At 41.3% G+C, this 19,417-nt stretch overlaps 1 protein-coding gene across 1 annotated transcript in view; it reads left to right on the forward strand.

Moving 5' to 3' along the window:
- VWC2 (von Willebrand factor C domain containing 2) overlaps positions 1-19,417 on the forward strand; it is a 118,804-nt gene that overhangs the window by 12,625 nt on the left and 86,762 nt on the right. The window contains exon 2 of the mRNA XM_046670688.1: positions 5,673-5,802. Within this exon, the coding sequence (XP_046526644.1) occupies positions 5,673-5,802 (130 nt within the window). The remainder of the gene's footprint in view (positions 1-5,672; positions 5,803-19,417) is intronic.

Here is a 19,417-nt window from a genome sequence, read left to right on the forward strand (position 1 = left end):
GAATGTTCACTAGGTCTGGATCTTCAGCACAGAAGATGTGTTCTTCCTCATTCTCATCTTAGCTCTTCAGCTGTTTGCTGCCAAATGAAATATGCCATGTAAACACTGCCAGCATCTTTTCCACTCATAAGCAAGTCCCTGCATGATGTATGTTAATCTGAGGGAATTATTCACATGAGGTTTGAAAGACATTATTAGACACAGGGTCTTGCCTTAAGCTAAACTACAAAGAAGGAAAAGCTATTCTTTGGTGCCTGAGAAGAAAGCTGGGTTGCTTTGGGTTGTCAGACTGTTGTACTGTTAATCTGTTGTTTGTAGGTGAAGTTGTTTTCTTCCTCAGACTCTAAGCTGACAGGTTCTGGGGACAGCTCTTAATTAAGTTCTTTTGTGTGCAAATCCATTCTCTGACAGACAGTGGAAAGACAAAGAGAACAAAAAAAAATCTTTCTGAAGGGTGCAGGAAGCAGAGGCTTTCTCTTGCTCCATGGCCAGCAGCCTGTGTTGGAGGCTGGAAGGTGGCTGTGGAGGCTCGAAGGTGGCTGTGGATCCAGTTCATTTCACTTTGGAGCTGCTGTCTACCATGGAAGAGAGGATGGAGGAGCATGTGGGGGTCTGGAGCTTTCCGTGATGGCCCTGACTGGAGGAGGGAGGTCAGACAGCGCCTGGAGCCTCAAAGACGAAGGCTCGTGGGGCAGGTGTCTCCGAGTGTCCATTCAGGGCCCTGCTACTTTTCAATTTGAAGGCAGAACTTTGCAATGCCTTGGGCTGGTTTGTTAAGACATTTTCAGGAAAGGAACCTGAAGTAGGGTTGGGGAAAGATTCATTTCGAGGTGACTGTTGAAAAGAAAGCCATGACCTGCATAGCATCTTCCAGGCTTCTTGCAGATAGTCAGGAGATGCTGTTTAAAGTAGATAGGGTGGCCCAGGATGTATTCAGGAATATGGTGAATGAGAGGCTGCTGACCTGACTTGCTGTGTAGGTTTGCGGTAATTCACCAGATGTGTTGGGTGCATTTTCACTCCATAAAAAAGCGGAACTGAAAGGCATGCTCATGTGTCCAGCTCCAAAAAACATAGCTCCAGGCTGTCAGAAGCCAATAAGATCTCAGGGTTTAGACAGAAGGGAAGTTTGTGATTTCCCTCTACATGTATTATGCTAACAAGTGTGACGCTGGACACTTTTGGAAAGACAGATTCGGCACCTGGAAAGGACACTTTCGCCATCTGGTGACAAAACTGTGACAATGACTTTGGGAAGCTACTTGTCATCCAGAACCAAGCAAAGACTGCTTTTAGTGAAGGGCGCTTTCAGTTCCTGCCTCTGGCAGCTTGATTCTTAATTTTAGGGCGTCAGAATAATTACATAGTAGGGTCAAAATGTGTAAACAAAACTCAGATGTGCAAACACTGAGACATTGTTCTTCAGTTTTAAAACAGTTCTTTTAGTTCTGTAGCTTCTGAATCTGCTGAAGGTTGAAAATATTTGTTGTTATCAATTTAAAGGTTTTAAGTCTCTTTAGGGTATCTCAGTCTTTTGAGGTCTTTGGAATCTCCTCATTTTGGGGTAATTACTCAGCATTTCAGGATTTCTCCTCCTCTGAAGATGTCTCCTACCTTCTTTTATTCTTCCCATGATGGCCTCCACTTGGTGCTGGGAAGAACTCATGTAGCCTCATGGCGTTGGGAAAGGCACCTTGTCCCCAAGACATTAGCTTCTGGCCTTGTCTCCCAGGAGAGAGCTGGGCTTGTGTCCCAAGATGCAATAGGTCCCTTGTGGCCTTGGGGACACTGTGCTGGCTCCCAGGGATGTGCCTGTGGACTTCTTTGCAGCCTCTGGTGTTGGGGCCTCTGCTTTCTGCAGCTGCCCTGTCCCTACCCTCTGAGGACTGCTGGTCCTTGAGCTGTGGCGGCCCAGGCATCCCCACTTGATTCTCTGCCCCAGGAGGGAATTGCGGTACTTGTGACGCCCCCATCGTCTTGATGGTCGTCTCTTCTTCACCTGCCCCAGTCCTCCCCAACTTACTTAACCGTGTTTCAGTTTGATCTTTTCCATATCTTTCCAACCAAAAGCCACAACTTTGCCTTTAAAATTCTTAATATGCACACAGTTCAATTAGTATCTGCTATTTTCTGCTGTTCTGTTAGTTTCTCTTTCACACATTTATGTCTCAACTCTTTGGCCAGGCTGAGCATTGAGGTGAGTGGATTGAGTATTTCTTTGTATTTCTCCTTGCGAGTGCAGGATTCTGTAAGGTGGTAAGCCTATGGGATTGGTCAGTGGAGGATGGAGCGGCTGATGATGGGACCTGGAAGGTTGTTCTTGGCATCGTTGTCCCAGAAACTACAGGTGTATAATCCCCAATCTGTAAAATATATGTGTCCATATCTTATATCTTCTGTATTTGCATTTGAAAATACATTTATCTACTGGGAAAGTGAGAGTATGAATCTTCAACTACTCAATATAAATTTTAGCTATTTAAAGAAAACATTGACAGACAGAGTAGAAGAGTGAGAAATATGTAATGGACAGAGCGTGGTGTGACATCTGTTCCCTAGGTTCAGGAATAAATTGCTTCAGAATCTTGAAGTTCTGCTTTGTGATCTCAGGCTGTGTTTAGCTACTCACTTTCCACACACTCCTTTCCATGCTATCGGATCTCTTCGTAAAGTCACTGCTTTCGTGTTTATGTCATTCTGACATCCCTATCTTCTCTTCCACTTGTGGATTAAATGTGTAATCCAATATTGATCCTTCTCAATGGAAAGATTTGTCTATATGCTCTTTTCCTTAGGTGTGAGTATCTAATCCTTGAGCAGCTTTTTGTGAGGCCTTGAGCAACCAACCCTTCCTGAAGCAAAGCTGTAGATTTAATTTTTTGTGTTTTTCATAATGTGCCATGTTAATTTTACCTCTTGCGTCTTTCCAACCATTTCTTTCTTGACTCAGTCAATATTGATTGAGCTGCTTGAGCATTTTGACTGGCTTCATCACTCTAACAGTCCCAGATGTGACAGAGATACGGTCTGACCCTTGACGTGCACCAAATCTCGGTGGTGGCTCACCTGCAGACTGGGATTAGGGCTCTCAGTGACAGACTCTGCTCTAGGCCAGTACATCTAGAAGAATTCAAGAGGTCCTGGGACTTAAAGAGTTTCAAAGAAACGGAAGGATTGGGAGAGAGGAAGGAATAAGGCTGGGCTCAACCTTATATGCAAGTGGGTGGGAACCCAGTGTGGGGTGTGGTGAAGGCAGAGCAGACAGCTGAAGGTGAGGCTGGGAGGGACATGCTCATGGTGATCCTGACTCTAAGCTTCATTGTAGACATTTGAGAAATGAGCAAATCTCCAAATAGTTGAATAGGATTTCTAAATATTTAGTGACAGTAAAACTCATAATCAAATTTTTGATAAAGTTGCAGAACCTTTAAGAAAATAGCAGACCAGGTTGTATGCATTCCCTTGAGCAGTGTTCTCTGACGCAGATGCAGGGACATTTCAGACGCAGCAGGAAGAAGTGTTCTGTCTCCAGGCCAGCATCTCTGCCTAGCTTGTGAGGATGTGCTCTCTTGTGTGGAAACTGCTGGGAGAGGCCGACTCAGGGCTGCTGCCCAAGTGCCTGAAGCCCTGCTGACTTCCAGGTGCCCCTGTGTGGCTTTCTGAAGCCATTCCTGGGAACCCAGCAGAGGGCCCTTTCTCACCTTCTTTCAAATTCCCAAACCAAAACAGTGTTTTTTCCTGCCTTCCTGCTCATCAGCCTGGGGTCAGAGTGGTGCCAGGCTGTGCCCCTCTCTTGAGGACAGACCCTGGTGATTCCTGACCCTCTTGGTCCTTTCTGACTATCTTGCCCTCCGGATGGGATGGTCCCTCGCCCCTCTGTGGCAGAGTGCCTGCTCCCCACCATCTAACCCACACCGTCTGGGCTTTATGGCGTATGCCCAGCGTCCTCTGCTGAAGGTACCGATATGCAGTGAACCATGTCTCTCTTGCAACTCAAGCTCTCTGCTTTTAAAACTCTGAATCGTTTTCTTGTCCTGCCTGATAAGTAAATCCACCCTTGACACAAGGATGCTCCAGACTGAAGGGACACTTGGTAGGAGACACAGGAAATGAAGGAAACAGCAGCAGCAGCAAAGAGCAACACTCATTATGGTGGCAAGAAAACCTGATCCTGCTAACAATGCCTCTCAGAAACATGCCTTTATGTTGTTATAAGATTGATTTTAACTCCTGAGGCTGTATGGTGGCCAGGTCAAGATTTTGCCCTGGGCCACTGTAAAGTTTCCAGTGTTTCCTTTTTGCTATTCCTTTTGCTATTTTCCAAGTACACACACACACACACACACACACACACATACATGCCTAAGTCCTGACCCAGCCGAGTTAACTATGGTGTAGTGCCTGAGAATGTGCCTTGAAATACAAATTGAGCTTTTGCTTCATGAAATAACCAGGATATTTGGTGTTTATTTTTTGCCTTGTATAGACAAAGGCAGCATCCGTGAATGTTGTTTGTGTTCCTTACTATACAAGTGCTGGCTGTGTTGTGGGTGTGTACACAAAAGTCAGCTAGGCCTCCCTGCCCAGGAAACTCAGCTTGATAACCCCCTTCCCATCTCCTTTGTCTTTGTAGCACCTATTTCCACGTCACAGCTTTGCTTCTGCTTCTGATTGCTGGGTCTGCGTATGTCGGTTCTGCTTTGTCCTGCGTCAATCCAGATGAAAAATCACTCCATCGATAGTTTTCAGGAAGAAAATAATTCGCATCACATCTTGTATGAGTTCTTATATGAGGATTCAGTTGGCAGTGTACAACCTTTCCGGGAATGGCCATTATGTTTGGTTGGGATGATCCAAAAAGGTAGAATTTGGACCAATGACTGGGAGTGCAATGAGGCAGCTTGAAGCCCAGTACATAGAAGAACGTGGTAACACTGGGGGATAGAAGGGCGTGACCCTGAGAAACCTTGGAGGAGAGTGGTACCGTCATGGACTTTGAGTCAGGAGCCCTGCCTCTTATGAAAGGTCTGCCCATGGCAAGTTGCCTGATGCCTCTGAGTCTCAGTTTCCTCATCAGTCAACAGGGCCAGTATTTTTAGTAGGTGTATTTTAGTGTTGCCTTGAGAGTTCAATGCGGTCCTATTGAGACAGCCGCTGGCCAGGTGCCTGGGTGGGGAAGAGGCTCAGATTCTCCACCCTTTCACCCCTCCACCTTCTTCTCCTGTTCTACCATCTTCTTGACTCAAACTTTGGCAGTTTTCTAGGCCAATTAGGTGGCACTTGGCAGGGCTGTGGAAAAGGGATTTACATGATCAGTGGTTGGGCAAGAATTCAATATGATGTATTATTTGTTTAATTTTTAAAGAAACAAAAACCTTTCTTCAAAACGAAGTTTATAAAGAAGCTCAAAATGTGGATCACTAAAAAAACAGCTGTTCCTTTGGAGCTGAGAGAGAGGAGCCCTATGGCCGGAGCATGTGTTACACCCCAGGGGAATCTACTAAACCCCAGGACCCTTGTGCCCACGCTTTGAAAACCACTGGGATGGATCATTTTGTTAACATTCTTAAAACACTTGGATGTCTTCACACAAAGTTTGGGGGAAGAAAATCATCAATTTATATGGTAAGGATAGTGGGAGCTGTGACCCTGACGCTGGGCTTGTGTTTCAGGTGTCTCCATGCGAGAGGTGCCGCTGTGAGGCCAGCGGGGAAGTGCTGTGCACAGTGTCTGCATGTCCCCAGACAGAGTGTGTGGACCCCGTGTACGAGCCGGACCAGTGCTGCCCCATCTGCAAAAACGGTACGTGAAATGCTGTGGGCAGCGGATGCACCTCCCCATGCCCCGAAGTCCACGTAGGCGGTCACTGCTCACATCATGGTGGCTGAAAGATGTCTGGCTGTGTGAGTTTGACTATGTGTGTCCACAGTCATGTGTGAATATGTGAGTTTGAATGTGTGTGTCCACACTCACGTGTATCTCTGGAACCGCGAGGCCTTGGGGACGTCAGAGCTGTTATGTAGTAAGGCCTGCTCTCTCTTACCGGTGTCAGCCCCATGTTTTATGCGGGTTAAGAAGTTCTTTGGGGAGAAATTCAATTTCCACCCCTGAGGAGAGTCACTTATTTTAATTCAACTTTGTTTGTTCTTGCAAAGCAGTTTCTGTCTTTCCAAGACAAATCAAACACGCTGCTTGGGCTCATTTACTTTTCATTACTAAGTGAATGAATCGTGGAACATAATTGAATATTTTTCATAAGCAAATTAGGCAGGAAGACAGCCCCCCTTATTCCCAGTGAGAGCCAGTGGTAGATCAAAAGCCTTGTCTGCTTTACGAAAAAAAAATGGCAGGTTGTCCTTGATCATAATTTATAAAGGAGAGTGTTTCCTCATCCTGAATAATGAGGATAACTTTGTACCTGAGGTACTGAGAGCCCTCCTGGGCATCATACTTTAAGAGGGTATTTGATAAGAGTGTGTTTCCAGGGAGGATAGGCTTAAGAATTATGGCTCCAGAGGGCAATTGAGCATTGCTTGGAAGAGGAGACACAACCACATCTTCAAATATCTGAGTGTCTTCCCTGGTGAGAGCATTTTGGCTGTGGCCCCAAGGCATGGTGCTATGACTCATGGCGGAAGTCACAGATTGGCTCAGAAAGATGAAAGCAGTCCCACAGCCTGATCATTTTAGAGAAGGAATGGACTAACTTGTGAGTCTTTAGCTTGTCAACTGTGAGGTTGCTGGACCGAGCTTGCTAGTATGTGATGTGGGCTTTGTAAGTGGCAGATGGTTACACAGGGTTATTATTGATTTCTAAGACAATTCTGCGATTCTATAGTCATGCCAATCAAAATTGTGTGGGCCATGAGGTGCCATAGATACCTTTCACCAAGTACACACAGATACCCAGATTTCACCACAACAAATTGTAAAACTCCTGAAATAAATAAATGGAAGAGGAAATGAAGTTTCTGTGTAAGAAGGATGGTCCTGCAAGAATGGGATCATTGTATTAAGAATGAAAAGGATTTGTGGAGACACAGCATGTACAGTCCTTTGAACATAAGTGGACTGGATCAAGATGTTGTAGAGTGTACTTTATATGGAGTTGGCTGTTCTTTTGTATGTACTAATTATGAAGAATGGAACCATAAGGTACAATTTCATTATAATGAGAATGAAGAGGTCTTTGAGCATGAACTAAGCTCTTTAAAAAAATAACATCATGGGGTCAGCCTGATGGCGTAGTGATTAAGTTTGCGAACTCCTCTTCAGTGGCCTGAGGTTTGCGGGTTTGGATCATGGGCGCGGACCTACACACTGCTCATCAAATCATGCTGTAGTACTGTCCCACATACGAAATAGAGGAAGATTGGCACAGACGTTAGCTCTGGAACAATCTTCCTCAAGCAAAAAGAGGAAGATTGGCAACAGATGTTAGCTTGGGGCCAATCCTCCTCACCAAAACAGTAAATAAATAACATTACAGTACTAGCTGTAGGGTACAGGGAAATCAATACGGTTTACTTAGCTAGTGTTAGTTAGGACTAACTAATAGGAGGAAAACGATTTTGGAGTTAGAGAAGGAGAAGCAAGTAGAGAGGCTGGCAGCATCTCACTGGGGTGTGGAGTGAAATAAGCCAGGTGAGGAGCCAGTTGGTGCCTGTGGTCTCTCAGGGGATCATGATGGCTGACGTCCAGGCTGCTGTGTCCTGTGTGTGGGGGTGGACCGGACAATTAACCTCTCATTGAGTCAGTGATATGTAGTGAATGGATTGAATATGAGTTGCTCAAATATTTGGCATCTTAAGTATCCAAGATATTGTGTGTTTCTCTTGTCAATTATGATTAGAAACAAAGTTTTGGCGTTAGATAGTTAGCGAATCCTAGTTTGGATGTTTACAAACAATGGGAAGACATGATTTCAATCCCTGAGTCTTTTTTCCCCTGCTTTTCCTTTAGAAAACTTTCAAACTTACAGAAAAGTTGAAGTAGTTGTACAAAGAGCGGTTGTATATCCTTCACTATATGTACCTGTTGTTACATTTTGCTTTATTTACTTTATCTCTTTCTGTCTCTGTCTTTGTCCCTGCTCCCCACCTCTGTATATAACCTAACACCATCAATCTATTTGCTTATTTGTTCTTTTCCATAATACACACAGGATAGCTTCTATCAATACCACCACCACCAAGAAAACCACTGAGGAAGTTCCAGATTTCTTTGCAGTTATTTTTGCCCTGAGGGCATGTCCCACTTAGGGTGAAGAGTCAGAAAACTATGTTTAGAAATTATTTGAATTAATTCTTTATTGTGTGCAGATATGTTAAAATTTTATAAAGATTTAAAGTCATTTCTTTCTGATTGTATTCAACTTTAGTCATTAAGATATAATTTTATTTTTGGATAAGCAAAAATTGTTCAAACATAAACTCTATGTAAAGAAGCTCTACTCAGAGATTCACAGGATGTTTTCATACTGCATTGATGGTTTGGGAGAGAGGGGATGCTTGTGGCCCTGATAACAGACTTCTCAGTGTTCTCCCGTTGCCTCTGTACTTTGAGAGACAGCAAGGGATGAAGGAAGGCGGGATTTTTGAGGTGGCGTATTAGAGATTCTTTGAAGGAGAATGAATATGTTTTTTAAAACTAGATTCAAGAAGGATTACAGTTTACAGATTACAGAAGGATTTGTATTAAAAAGGATTTGTTTGATTCAGTTATATGAAAACATCAACAACTTCTTTTCAGGAATACAACTAGAAATAAATTTCAATGTGTCTAATCATGTAAGTACTATTAAGTTCTCTTATAACTTATTCACCAGATAGAATTTGGCTTTTAACTGTCTCTAGTTATAGGGTATTCTGACCTTGACAGGACATGTGGTGTTTGGAATTCTTTCTAAAAGATTTGCTTGAAAAATGAAAACAGTTTCTATCAGAAATGAATGCTCTGTAATAATTGGCTGAGATTAATGAATAATTTACGGTAGTCCAACCCTGCCTCTTGTACAAAAAACAATGTTTTCAAAAGAAAAAAATTACATGTCTGATAGATCACAGATTAGAGGACATCAAAGATGATGCCTTATATGAAATTAAATGCTCGGATTGATTTAGTGCGGATGGAATAGAAAGGTTTTAACTTTCGATCTCCGTAAGCTGGCCTTTACTCCACACACTCGAATGTCTTGACCTGAGCATTAAATAGCTCTTTCTCCTGACAGAAGGAAAATTACAGTTCATTTGCAAGCTGCCAAAGTCACTTGCATCAAAGGAGCAAAAGTTGGAAACCAGGAATGCCTGGAATATAAATAAATGATCACAACTCAAATACGACTTAACGTATTCACTTTGTTGACTTGTATAGATCAATCTCCCAAGGATTTTCTTTTGATAAAATGGATGTTTGTGTGCCACTTTTTTCTTTTCCTCCCCATGATACAAACAGTGAGTGTTATATTGACTTTCAGGAATTCAGGTTTTCTCTAGTGACGGGTGTACTTCAAAGGTTCACAGCATCCATTCCGTCCCAGCCCCCTAGTCTTAGACACACCTGTGATCATTAGAGAGCAAAAGACCTCCATTCTGCATGTGTGCATGTCACCTTACTTTATGCGTGCACAGGAGGAGATCTGATAGAAGTGGGACATTGATGTTGAAATGTGACGGCATTGTTGGGATTAGGTGTGCTTCTCTGAGGCGGAACATCATACCCCAGAGGGTCTGACATGTACTGAAAGCGCAAAGGTGCTGGCTGTAAAGATCACACATCTGTTGAAAGCCCCAGTGCTACTTGATGGTAGTTATTTACAGCTTTATTTCTGCAAGAGAGTAAGTATGGCTATTTTTTTGGAAGAAAATGAAAAACTTTTATGAAATGTTTAAGATAAATACTAAGAGTTCAAATTATTAGAGTCACTTTCATGGAAAATATGTGAGAAGCATTGACTAAGAATTAAGCAGAGTTGTATTTTTTTAATTCTCCTGTGTATTTCAGAGAATAAGATAAGGTCTTAGTTAAACTACATATAGTGAGTCAGACAGACCTGAATGGTGTGTGTCCGTGTGTGTGTGTGTGTGATTCATATCAAGATCCTTCTCACAAAGAAAAATCTACCCCTATTTGGCCTCACCGTTGAATCTTTCCAAAATTCTTACCAAGGAAATAATACCAATCTCATAGAAATACACTGTCATTATTTAAGGATGACCTGATTGTGTCCATTAAAAATATAAAGGAAACTACAAATATCAGAGTTAATACTTGATTATAGCAAGGTTGTTTTACAAGCTGAGGACATAAAAATCAGCTGTGTTTCTCTATATCAACAACAACCAAATAGAAATGAATTAAAAACTACTCTTTCAAATAATATCATATGTGTCAAATACTTAGAATAAATCTAATAAATTTGTGCAACATTGCTACACTTAAAAGTCTTAAAGCTTTATTGAGAAAAATTAAAGAAGTCCTGAGTAAATGGAAAGATGTACCATATTCATGATTGGAGGACTCAGTAATGTAAAGATGTCAGTCTCCCTCACATTAATCTATTGATTCAGTACAATTCCAGTAAAAAAACCCAATGATATTTTGTGTGTGTGCAAATTACGAAATTGGTTCTAAAGTCCACATGGGAATACAAAAGTTAAAGACTGGCCAGTGAAATATCAAAGAACAGCAACAAAGCTGGAAAATGTACACTACAGAAGTAAATAACATACTGTCATGTTGCCCCAAAGATTAAAAGACTGACAAATGGGAGAGAATAGTCGAAAAGACCCAGGCATAAAGATCACTGGATGTATGATTAAGCTGATACTGCAGTACTGTGGGGAGCGGCATGATCCTTCCGATAAATGGTGCTGGCTAAGTCAATTGGGTAGCAGTATGAAGATAAAAGGTAAATTGACTCCTACCTCACATTGTACCAAAAAATATCAATTCCAAATAGATTGCAGATTTAAATGTGAAAGCTCAAATAATAAAGCTTTTAGAGGAAAGCATAGGAGAACACCTTTATGATTTTGAGTAGGCAAAGATTAATTTAAAAGCACTAACCATAAGGAAAGAATTGAATAATTGGACTTCATTAAAATTAAGAAAAATTAAGATCCTCTGTTTATTAAACAACACTAATGAGCCAGTGTAAAGCAGCCCACATATTTGGAAAAAATATAAGCAATACATATATCTGACGAATGACTAAACAATTCCAACATGTCAAAATGAAGTGGAGAGATGAAAAAGACAAAAATGTAATGGGATTCCTAACTCTCTCTGGACCTCAGTGTCCTTCTCTTAGTTCCACCAATCAGAGATACAAGTTTTTCCACTGAGTTTTAGGCACTGGGCTGTTGCCACTTATCATTACTTCCGTAACATTGCAGTTCTGTGACAAGGCCTGTTCTTGGTGCAGAGACATGAAAGAAAAAAAAATTGGATTTCCTTTTTTTAGTGAAATTAAATTAGTATTAAGCTGAAGTATATTGTGATAAATTAAGATGCATATTTTAATTCTTAGAACAATCACTAAGAAAATCAACAAAGGAATTAAACATAGCACAGTAAAAAAAAATATTTATTTAACTTGAAAAAGGCAGTCAGGGAGTAACAGAGGAACAAAATGCCAGGAAATTTGTAGAAAACAAATAAAAAACGTATATGTACTTGAGTGCCGCAAAATACATAAAGTAAAAATTGACAGAATTCAAAGGAGAAATAGAAACTTGAAATAATTGTAGTTGGAAATTTCAATAAAACATTCAATAATTCATCGAAAAACTAGACAGAAAATTAGCAAGGATATAGAAGAATTGAACACTGTCAAATACCTTGATGTAACTGACATATATGTAGAATACAGCATCCAACCACTGAAGAATTCTTTCCAAGTGCAGGTGGACACTCTTCAGGGTAGACCATAAGTCAGGACATAAAACAAGTCTTAATAAAGGTAAAGGACTTAATCTTCCAAAGTATATTCTTTGAACACAACAGAATTCAACAGAATTAAATTAGTATCAACAATAGAAGGAAATCTGGAAAATTTGCAAAAATTTTCAAATTAAATAGCACGCATCTAAATAACCCATGTGTCAATGAGGAAATCACAGAGAAATTAGAAAGTATTTTGAAGTGATAAAACATGGAAACAGAACATATCAAAATTTATGGGATGATGCTAAAGCAGTGAAGAGAGGGAATCTTACAGCTTTAAACACTTGTATCAGAAAAGAAGAAAGCTTTCAAATCAACATGTAAGCTTACACCTCAAGGAAGTAGTAGAAGAACAGCAAATTATACCCAAAAGCATACAAAAGAAAGAAAATGATAAAAACTTAAGCAGAAATCAGTGGAATAGGAAATAGAAAAAGCTTAGGAAAAAGTCAATAAAATCAAGTTAAAGTAGTTATTTGAAACTTGGTTCTTGGAAAGGATTGATAAAATTGACAAAACTTTCACTAAACTGACCAAGAAGAAAATTAGAGACAAACCAAGAATGAAAGAGAAGACATCACTACTGACCCTACAAAAAGTGAAAGGAATGTAAGGCAATATTATTAACAACTTTAGACCAACAAATTAGACAAAGTGGAAGAAATGAACAAATTCCTAGGAAAATACAAATTCCTAAAACTAATTCTTTATTTATGTCTAGACTCTTCCTCTCTATGATTCAACTTCCCAGGACATGAGCCTGCAATGCAGGTGGCTAGGTACCTCCAGATAGGTATTGTGCTCTTTTGGGATCTCAGACTCCAGTTCACACTGTTCATCCAGCTAAACCCTGGTGAGCATCAGAATCACCTCCAGGACTTGGTAAAATGCAGACTTGCTGGACCCCACCCTGGGAGTTCCTGATCCAGAAGTTCTGACTAGGGGGCACAGAATTTGCATGTTTTAAAATTATTATTATTATTATTTTGTGAGGAAGATTGTCCTTGAGCTAACATCTGTGCCAATCTTTCTCCATTTTATATGGACCACCCTTTGAGAACTATGGCTTTTGGGCACTCATTTTCTCTTTCACACTCTCCTTTGATATTTCCTCCCGGTCAAATTTAATCAGAGAAGCACAGAGTAAAGTGTAAGCTTTAGACATGAATGGGATCATTTTGAGATTTTGGTGCATTTTCAAATGCATTATTTTGTATTTGTTGTCTTTGTAGAGATTTTAAAGTTTGTAGAAATATATATTACATAATAATATTTTAAAAGTTGAAAATATCAGGGCAGAGAGACAATTACTGTTGGATGGCACATCAGAAAAGGTTACTACAGATATGTGCCTATATCATCCTGTACAGCTAGTTATTAAAGACGGGCAGCAGATTTGACTTAAGCTTTCTAGCAGCCAAAGCGAAAAAGAGAAACAATGAATATTACCCACAAAGAGAAACACACCACAATTCTTTTCTTGGCATTGAGGTCTGGGGGAAATGACTTCCTAGTGAACCTTTTCCCTAAAAATAATACATAAATAAGTTTTTAAAAATGTAAAAGCTTTATTCGCTTTCTGTTATCATTCCCTGACATAAACCAAGAGCTCAACTCCAAAGTGCTAACATATTTCTTCTCCATGTGTTGTCTGTTTTGGTTCTGTGGGGATAATGATTCAGATGGCATTCTGTTAATCCTCACAGAGCCCAGAAAGCATCAGTTATTTATTCTTTAGGCCAAGCCTTGAATGCCCCATGGTGTTCCTTATCACTTTCTTAACTGCTATGAGCTCAGGTTTGCTGCTGCCCATTGCAGGCATAGATCCTCAGTGTCATCAGAAGAGCTCAGATGGCTCCAGGGTCTTCTCATTTCTGACAAGTTAAAGAAGAGGGAGGGGTAGAGTTCGATCTCTTCAATTCAGGGACTTAATTTATTTTCATCTTCTCCTGAGATCTTCGAGTTAGCAGCTCTTCTTTGTAAATTTGTGAATACCTTAAAAATGACACTTTTGTTTGTAAACATTGGGGCAGAATCTTAATTTCTAAGATCAATAGGTTAGACAAGGACAACACCAAAGTAATTGCTGCCCAATTGTTAGGAGGAAGTGCTTTGCTGACATGAGTGCACTTCTAAACTAGACAGAAAGTGTGTAACAGTGGTTTTATTTGTATGATTCCTAAAGACAAACTGCATTTGGCCATGGATGTCAGAAAAAGCTGGGCCTTAGGTCACGGACTGGTGTCCACTTGGCTTGGCCATTCCCACTTTACACTGTGCCCTTGAACCTGCTGAGGGCCTGCAGACTCCTGCCTGGAGTCCCTTCCCCATCTTACCCCGCTTCATGAAAACGTGTGCCCAAACGTCGTTCCCAGGAGAACCTTCTCTGGCCTGCTTCTTAAAGCAGGTTAATTGCACTGTTGGCTCTTCTCAGAGCCCAGAGCCCTAATCACACTGTATTCTGATGTAGGGATTATGGAGACAGAATTAAACATGCTCGTTGGTTGAATGTTTGTATTTTTTGTTGAATATTTTGTTCTCTTTTTAGATTTTTGGAGAGGACTCTGTGTGTTTGTGGGTGTGGTGCATATGCGCATGCATGTGTTCATATGTATTGTTTTTATAAAACATTGAGGTACTTATTATTTATTTTACTGCGGATACAAAGATCAGTTAAGTTATGGTGCCTGCCCTTAATGAGCTCATAGTGTAGAGGGGAGGTAGTCCTGTAAAGAACTTGTGTCTACTGCTTTACTTGAATTATGATGAAAGTGGTGAGGGAGGCAGGGGAAAACCCTGAGTAATACTGCAGTAACATCACCATGTGTGTGGCCTTTATTTGCTTTTGAATGACTTCATCAGGATAAGTTCCCGGGAGAGAGATTATTAGGTCAGGGACCTGGAACATTTTTATGATTCTGAACCATATTGTCATGTTTTACAGAAGGTTGTGCACACATTTATAAAGCCTCTGGTTTTATGATAACCTGGCTAAACTGTTCGTAATTTAATTTATAGAAAATGTTTCATTTTTTCAATATTAAGCACCTAAACTTTACAGTATTTTGATGGTGTTTTTTTCTACAATGTATTGTACTTCTCTACCTTCTTAACAAAATAACTTTGAACATAACTTAAATGGTTCTTGATGGCTGAAAGTCAATGATGTGAAAACCAATTATTGGACTGCCCTGTAATACAATGAGGTCTTCAGAGTAAGAATTCAATCAAGTAACTTGATTTCTCCAGGTCCTTTTTGTGCCTGTGAAAGGGAGATAGTAAATATAGCTATATCTGTGGATGTTTTGTGACAATTAGGTAACATGATGGGCTTAGAAGTGCTTCATTAATTCATTCAGCAGATATTGATTGATCCTTTACTGTATTCCACAGGAGATGAAATGGCAAACAGGGAGAACTCTAGAAACACAGATCATGGGAGGGAAAGGGGCGATTTCCCCAGAGGATGAGGAGCACTGTGAGGGGAGGAGGGAGGAGCAGCTTGCGGGGTGTAGAAGGGGGAGGAACTGGGAGGAGTGCCTTCCTGGGTAGAGGGCCTTTGGAGGGGGGAAGGTGCCCCTTTATGGGCTGGAATCGTCCCCAAAGCCTGGAGGTGGAAGGAGAGGTGGGGCCTGTGAGGCAGAGGTACAAGGATGGGCACAGACTAGCTCACAAAGGACCCTGCTGCCATGTCAGGGTGCTGGAGTTAATCCCAAGGCAAGAAGGTGCCAGAGAAGAGCTTTTGGATAGAAGCAGCCACTTACATTTGAAGTCAAGTGGTCATTCTGGTTGTGGGGATCAGAACCCCTGCAAGAGCAGGTTGTAGGCTCTATTGGAGAACAAAGGCTTGTGGATGCCCTTTGTTCCACATTTTGAGCTGTCAAGTTAGACTAAATTCCTTGAAGGAGTAGTGCCAAAAAGCCCTGGCTTTGGAGCTAGGCAGACATAACATTCTGGTGGAATCCCTGCCATCTTGTTGAGTTTGCTTATCCGCTTCAGTTTCTTCTCCTGCACATGGGGATGGTCTTCCTTCCGTCTGTGCCCTGCAGGCTTATTTTGAAGATTAACTAAATCAGTGCCTGCCGCTGAGTCAGGACTCAAGACTCAAGAAGCTTTTCTCCCACCTTTGGCCTCCTCGGGCACCTCCTCAAGTTGTGCTTCTCAAAAATAATACCTATCACCAGATTTTTTTCAAGGAACCCCTAAATTTGTACTTAGAACACTGTGGCAGTTTGCCCAGCCTCAGGCAGGCAGATCAAGGCTGCAGAAGAGGTTCGTTTTTCAGCTGTATTTCCCTTTGTCCTCTAGAAGATTATCCAATCACGCTCCTTTGCCATTATTCATGTGTTAAAAACCACTTGGTCATTAATGCAGTGGTCTAAAATATCTCCAGCCTATGTCCTCAGCAAAAGGGAAATCAATTGTCACAACATACAATAAAGCTATTCATCCCAAGGCAGGCAGATATCTTCACCACATCCACAGCGTGATCAATGGTGCCATTACCAGAGGTAACTTGAATTGCATCCAAAACACTTACATGGGCTGCATTCTGGTAGAAATGAGCTGTCAGTGGTAGACAGTGTGAAGACAAATAGCCCTGTGGATGGCTTGCCCAATCTGTCACCGTCTCCAGGAGAACGAGCCAATGAATATGCCTTGCGAGGATTTTCAGTGGGTGCGTCCAGCGAATGTAAAATACCCTCTTTGTTGATCAGAAGACGCATTCTGCTCTTACACTAACAGCAAAACCCAAACCTTTTATTTGTCTTTCAGGAAGATAAACTTCAGGTATAAAAGAGTCCATTACCCCAGGAGGTATCCATAAACCACCAGTTCTGAAAATTGCATCTTATCTTTTCTAAAACAAATGCCTTCACTTAAGAGCACTTACAATTTGGTAATCCTGACAGCTGTGAACTGAATTTATCTTTAAGCACACATTCACTGAGTGTCTATTGAAAGCATATCAGCCATCACTGAGTGAAGCATTATTATATGGGAGAAAAACACTGCCAAGTCTTTAATTAAGAGCACCGAAATTTTTTATATAATAAGAATTATAGGCTTCTAAAAGACTCTATACTTTTACCTGTGTTATAACCTGTTTCTTGTAACACTGGGTAAAACTAGAGTGGTTTAAACTACTCTTTGGTCACTTGAGGAGCTGACTTCGGTAGGTACAAAGGGGCACTTTGGACTCCACTCCATGGAGAGGACCAAATGCTGGTGTGTCTGCGTCCAGGTCATCTCAGGGTAGAAGGCCTAAAAATGAGTGGAAATGAAAGAAAGCAGATGGGGGTGCAAGACAAGGAAGACTTTTCTGACCATTAGAGCCATTCCTCAGAAGTGTTCAGAGGCTAGGAGCCAATTTCAGAGATAAATACTTTCCAATTTGGACCAGATGACTTGAAGAGTCCTTCAACGCTAAATATCTATTCTTCTTTGATACTAATGCATGCATGTCTCAGACATCATTTCTCAGCAATCCATTTTGGGTGCAAAGAAAGAATAATGTTCTTTTCTCTGGTTAATTCACATTTGCTTGGTTTTCCCCATCTTAGTTATATGAGCAAGTCATTCTGTAAATTAACAAGATAAACATTTAAAACGTTTGTCCCTTATTCTTTGAAGACCCACACAGAGAAGGTCTCATATCACCTTCCCCTAAAGAAGATGGGGAGGCACATAAAATCCTCCGGGCAGGGGAGTCTGAGGATCCCTGAGAGAGAGCCCAGAGCTGCAGCAAGGCTGTTGCGTCTGGTTCCACCCACTCCTGCCGCCACCTGTGCAGCAAAAGGAATCGCCTGACCTACCTGGGTCTCACCTTCCTCATGTGTAAAAGGAGATAGATAAAATGGGAGAGAATACACATGAACTTACCTTTAGAAGTTAAAGAATATAGATATTACTTAAAGGAGGGGAGATGTTTTAGCAAATAAATGTGATTAATATTTTAAAGTGTCATACATTTCCCCCTAAAAACCCCAAATTCATTTCTCTCCTAATAATTAGATTTTTGTAAGCCCTCTCACTGGCGCCTTGGAAAGGCATGGCACACCAACTTGTCCCATGTTCCTGGCTTGTGCACTGTGCGCTGGCTCCCCGCACTCAGCCTTCCCCATGTGGAAGCTACACAGAGCCATGGGCACAGACCTTCATCTGTTTCTCCTCAGTTGCTCACTCCACCTGGAATGCATTAAAACTCTTCTGGAACAAACAAAACTCAACCTGTTTTCAAAGGCTGATACCAGTCTGTCTCCAGCTGTATGCGGCCCCTCACCTTCCTGCTCACAGGAAGCGCTGTGTGTGCCCCAGTGGTGGCATTTGCCATCCTGTTTTTCTCCTATATGGCAGTGGATGGGCCCAAGGCCAGGGGCCAGAACTGGCTCACTTTCATACACCATTTTCCACTGCCATGCCCACACATGAGGACAGCTGTGTAGACTAAAATGGAAAATAGAATGTTTTTTTCTTCAATATTTCAAAACACCAAGCTTTCTGTCCCTACCTGAGAGAGAAACCCTGGAAGGAAATTTTGTCTTTGTAGCTCTTATAAATACCTCAGTGACCCTCTACCCCACAGCTCCTCTTGGCTCTGACCTGTCTTGAGTGCCAGAAACATCTCACATGCAACTACTTCAAACCCCGGGCTCCAAGGAAATGGTGATCAGTGAGGCAGCCTGACGTTCGCTATGTAAAGTACAGCATCAGAATAACGAAGTTGCTGAAACTGCTCCCTCTGGGCCCACAAGTGAAAAGCCTGAAGGAAGAGCTCATTCATTATGCTTTGCTAAGCAGAGGGAGACTAAAACATATTTGTTTTAATGAAATTCATTTTCGTCCAGTCTATTCTTTAGACGAACCTTATAGGGAATATAAATTTATTTTTAAAAATAATTAAAATGAAATTCAGTGCCTGCAAGTGGGTCTTTTACTTCCTCCTAAAATGTTTCACTAGAAATATTTTGTTAAAAAATTCTAATCAAACTGACAAGAACTTGACTTCTGTTTTGTGTTCTGAAGGAATGTGAGTAAGTTTAAATGCATATACTAGGAACACAGAGAAAAGCTTACCTCACTTAAATTGGCTCTTCCCCATATTTAAACTCAAAGTGCCTTTACAGTTCCTAGCTAAACTGGAAAAACTTAATCATTTGAAATTACCAAAAAGATGAAACTTGACAGTCATACCCTGAAGGAGCAACGCGAGTACAGACTGGAACAGCTGGCCCCACAGGAGCTCCTGTGAAGGCGGTCGGTGTGGACAGTGATGAGGCGTCCTGCCACCTGGAGCCGAGCTGGGCGGCCCTCCCAGATGGGAGCCTGAACAATGCTTCTCTGTTTTGCAACTAATCGTTTCATTAGCAATGAGCTTAAAAAAAAAAAAAAAAAAACCCAGAGGAACAAAATTAGAAAGTCAACATTTAGCAAACGTTTAGTATTGATTTTCTGTTTCTCAAGGCTATTG

This window comes from Equus quagga, chromosome 8 (assembly GCF_021613505.1).
Source record: "Equus quagga isolate Etosha38 chromosome 8, UCLA_HA_Equagga_1.0, whole genome shotgun sequence".
In the NCBI taxonomy this organism is placed as follows: domain Eukaryota; kingdom Metazoa; phylum Chordata; class Mammalia; order Perissodactyla; family Equidae; genus Equus; species Equus quagga.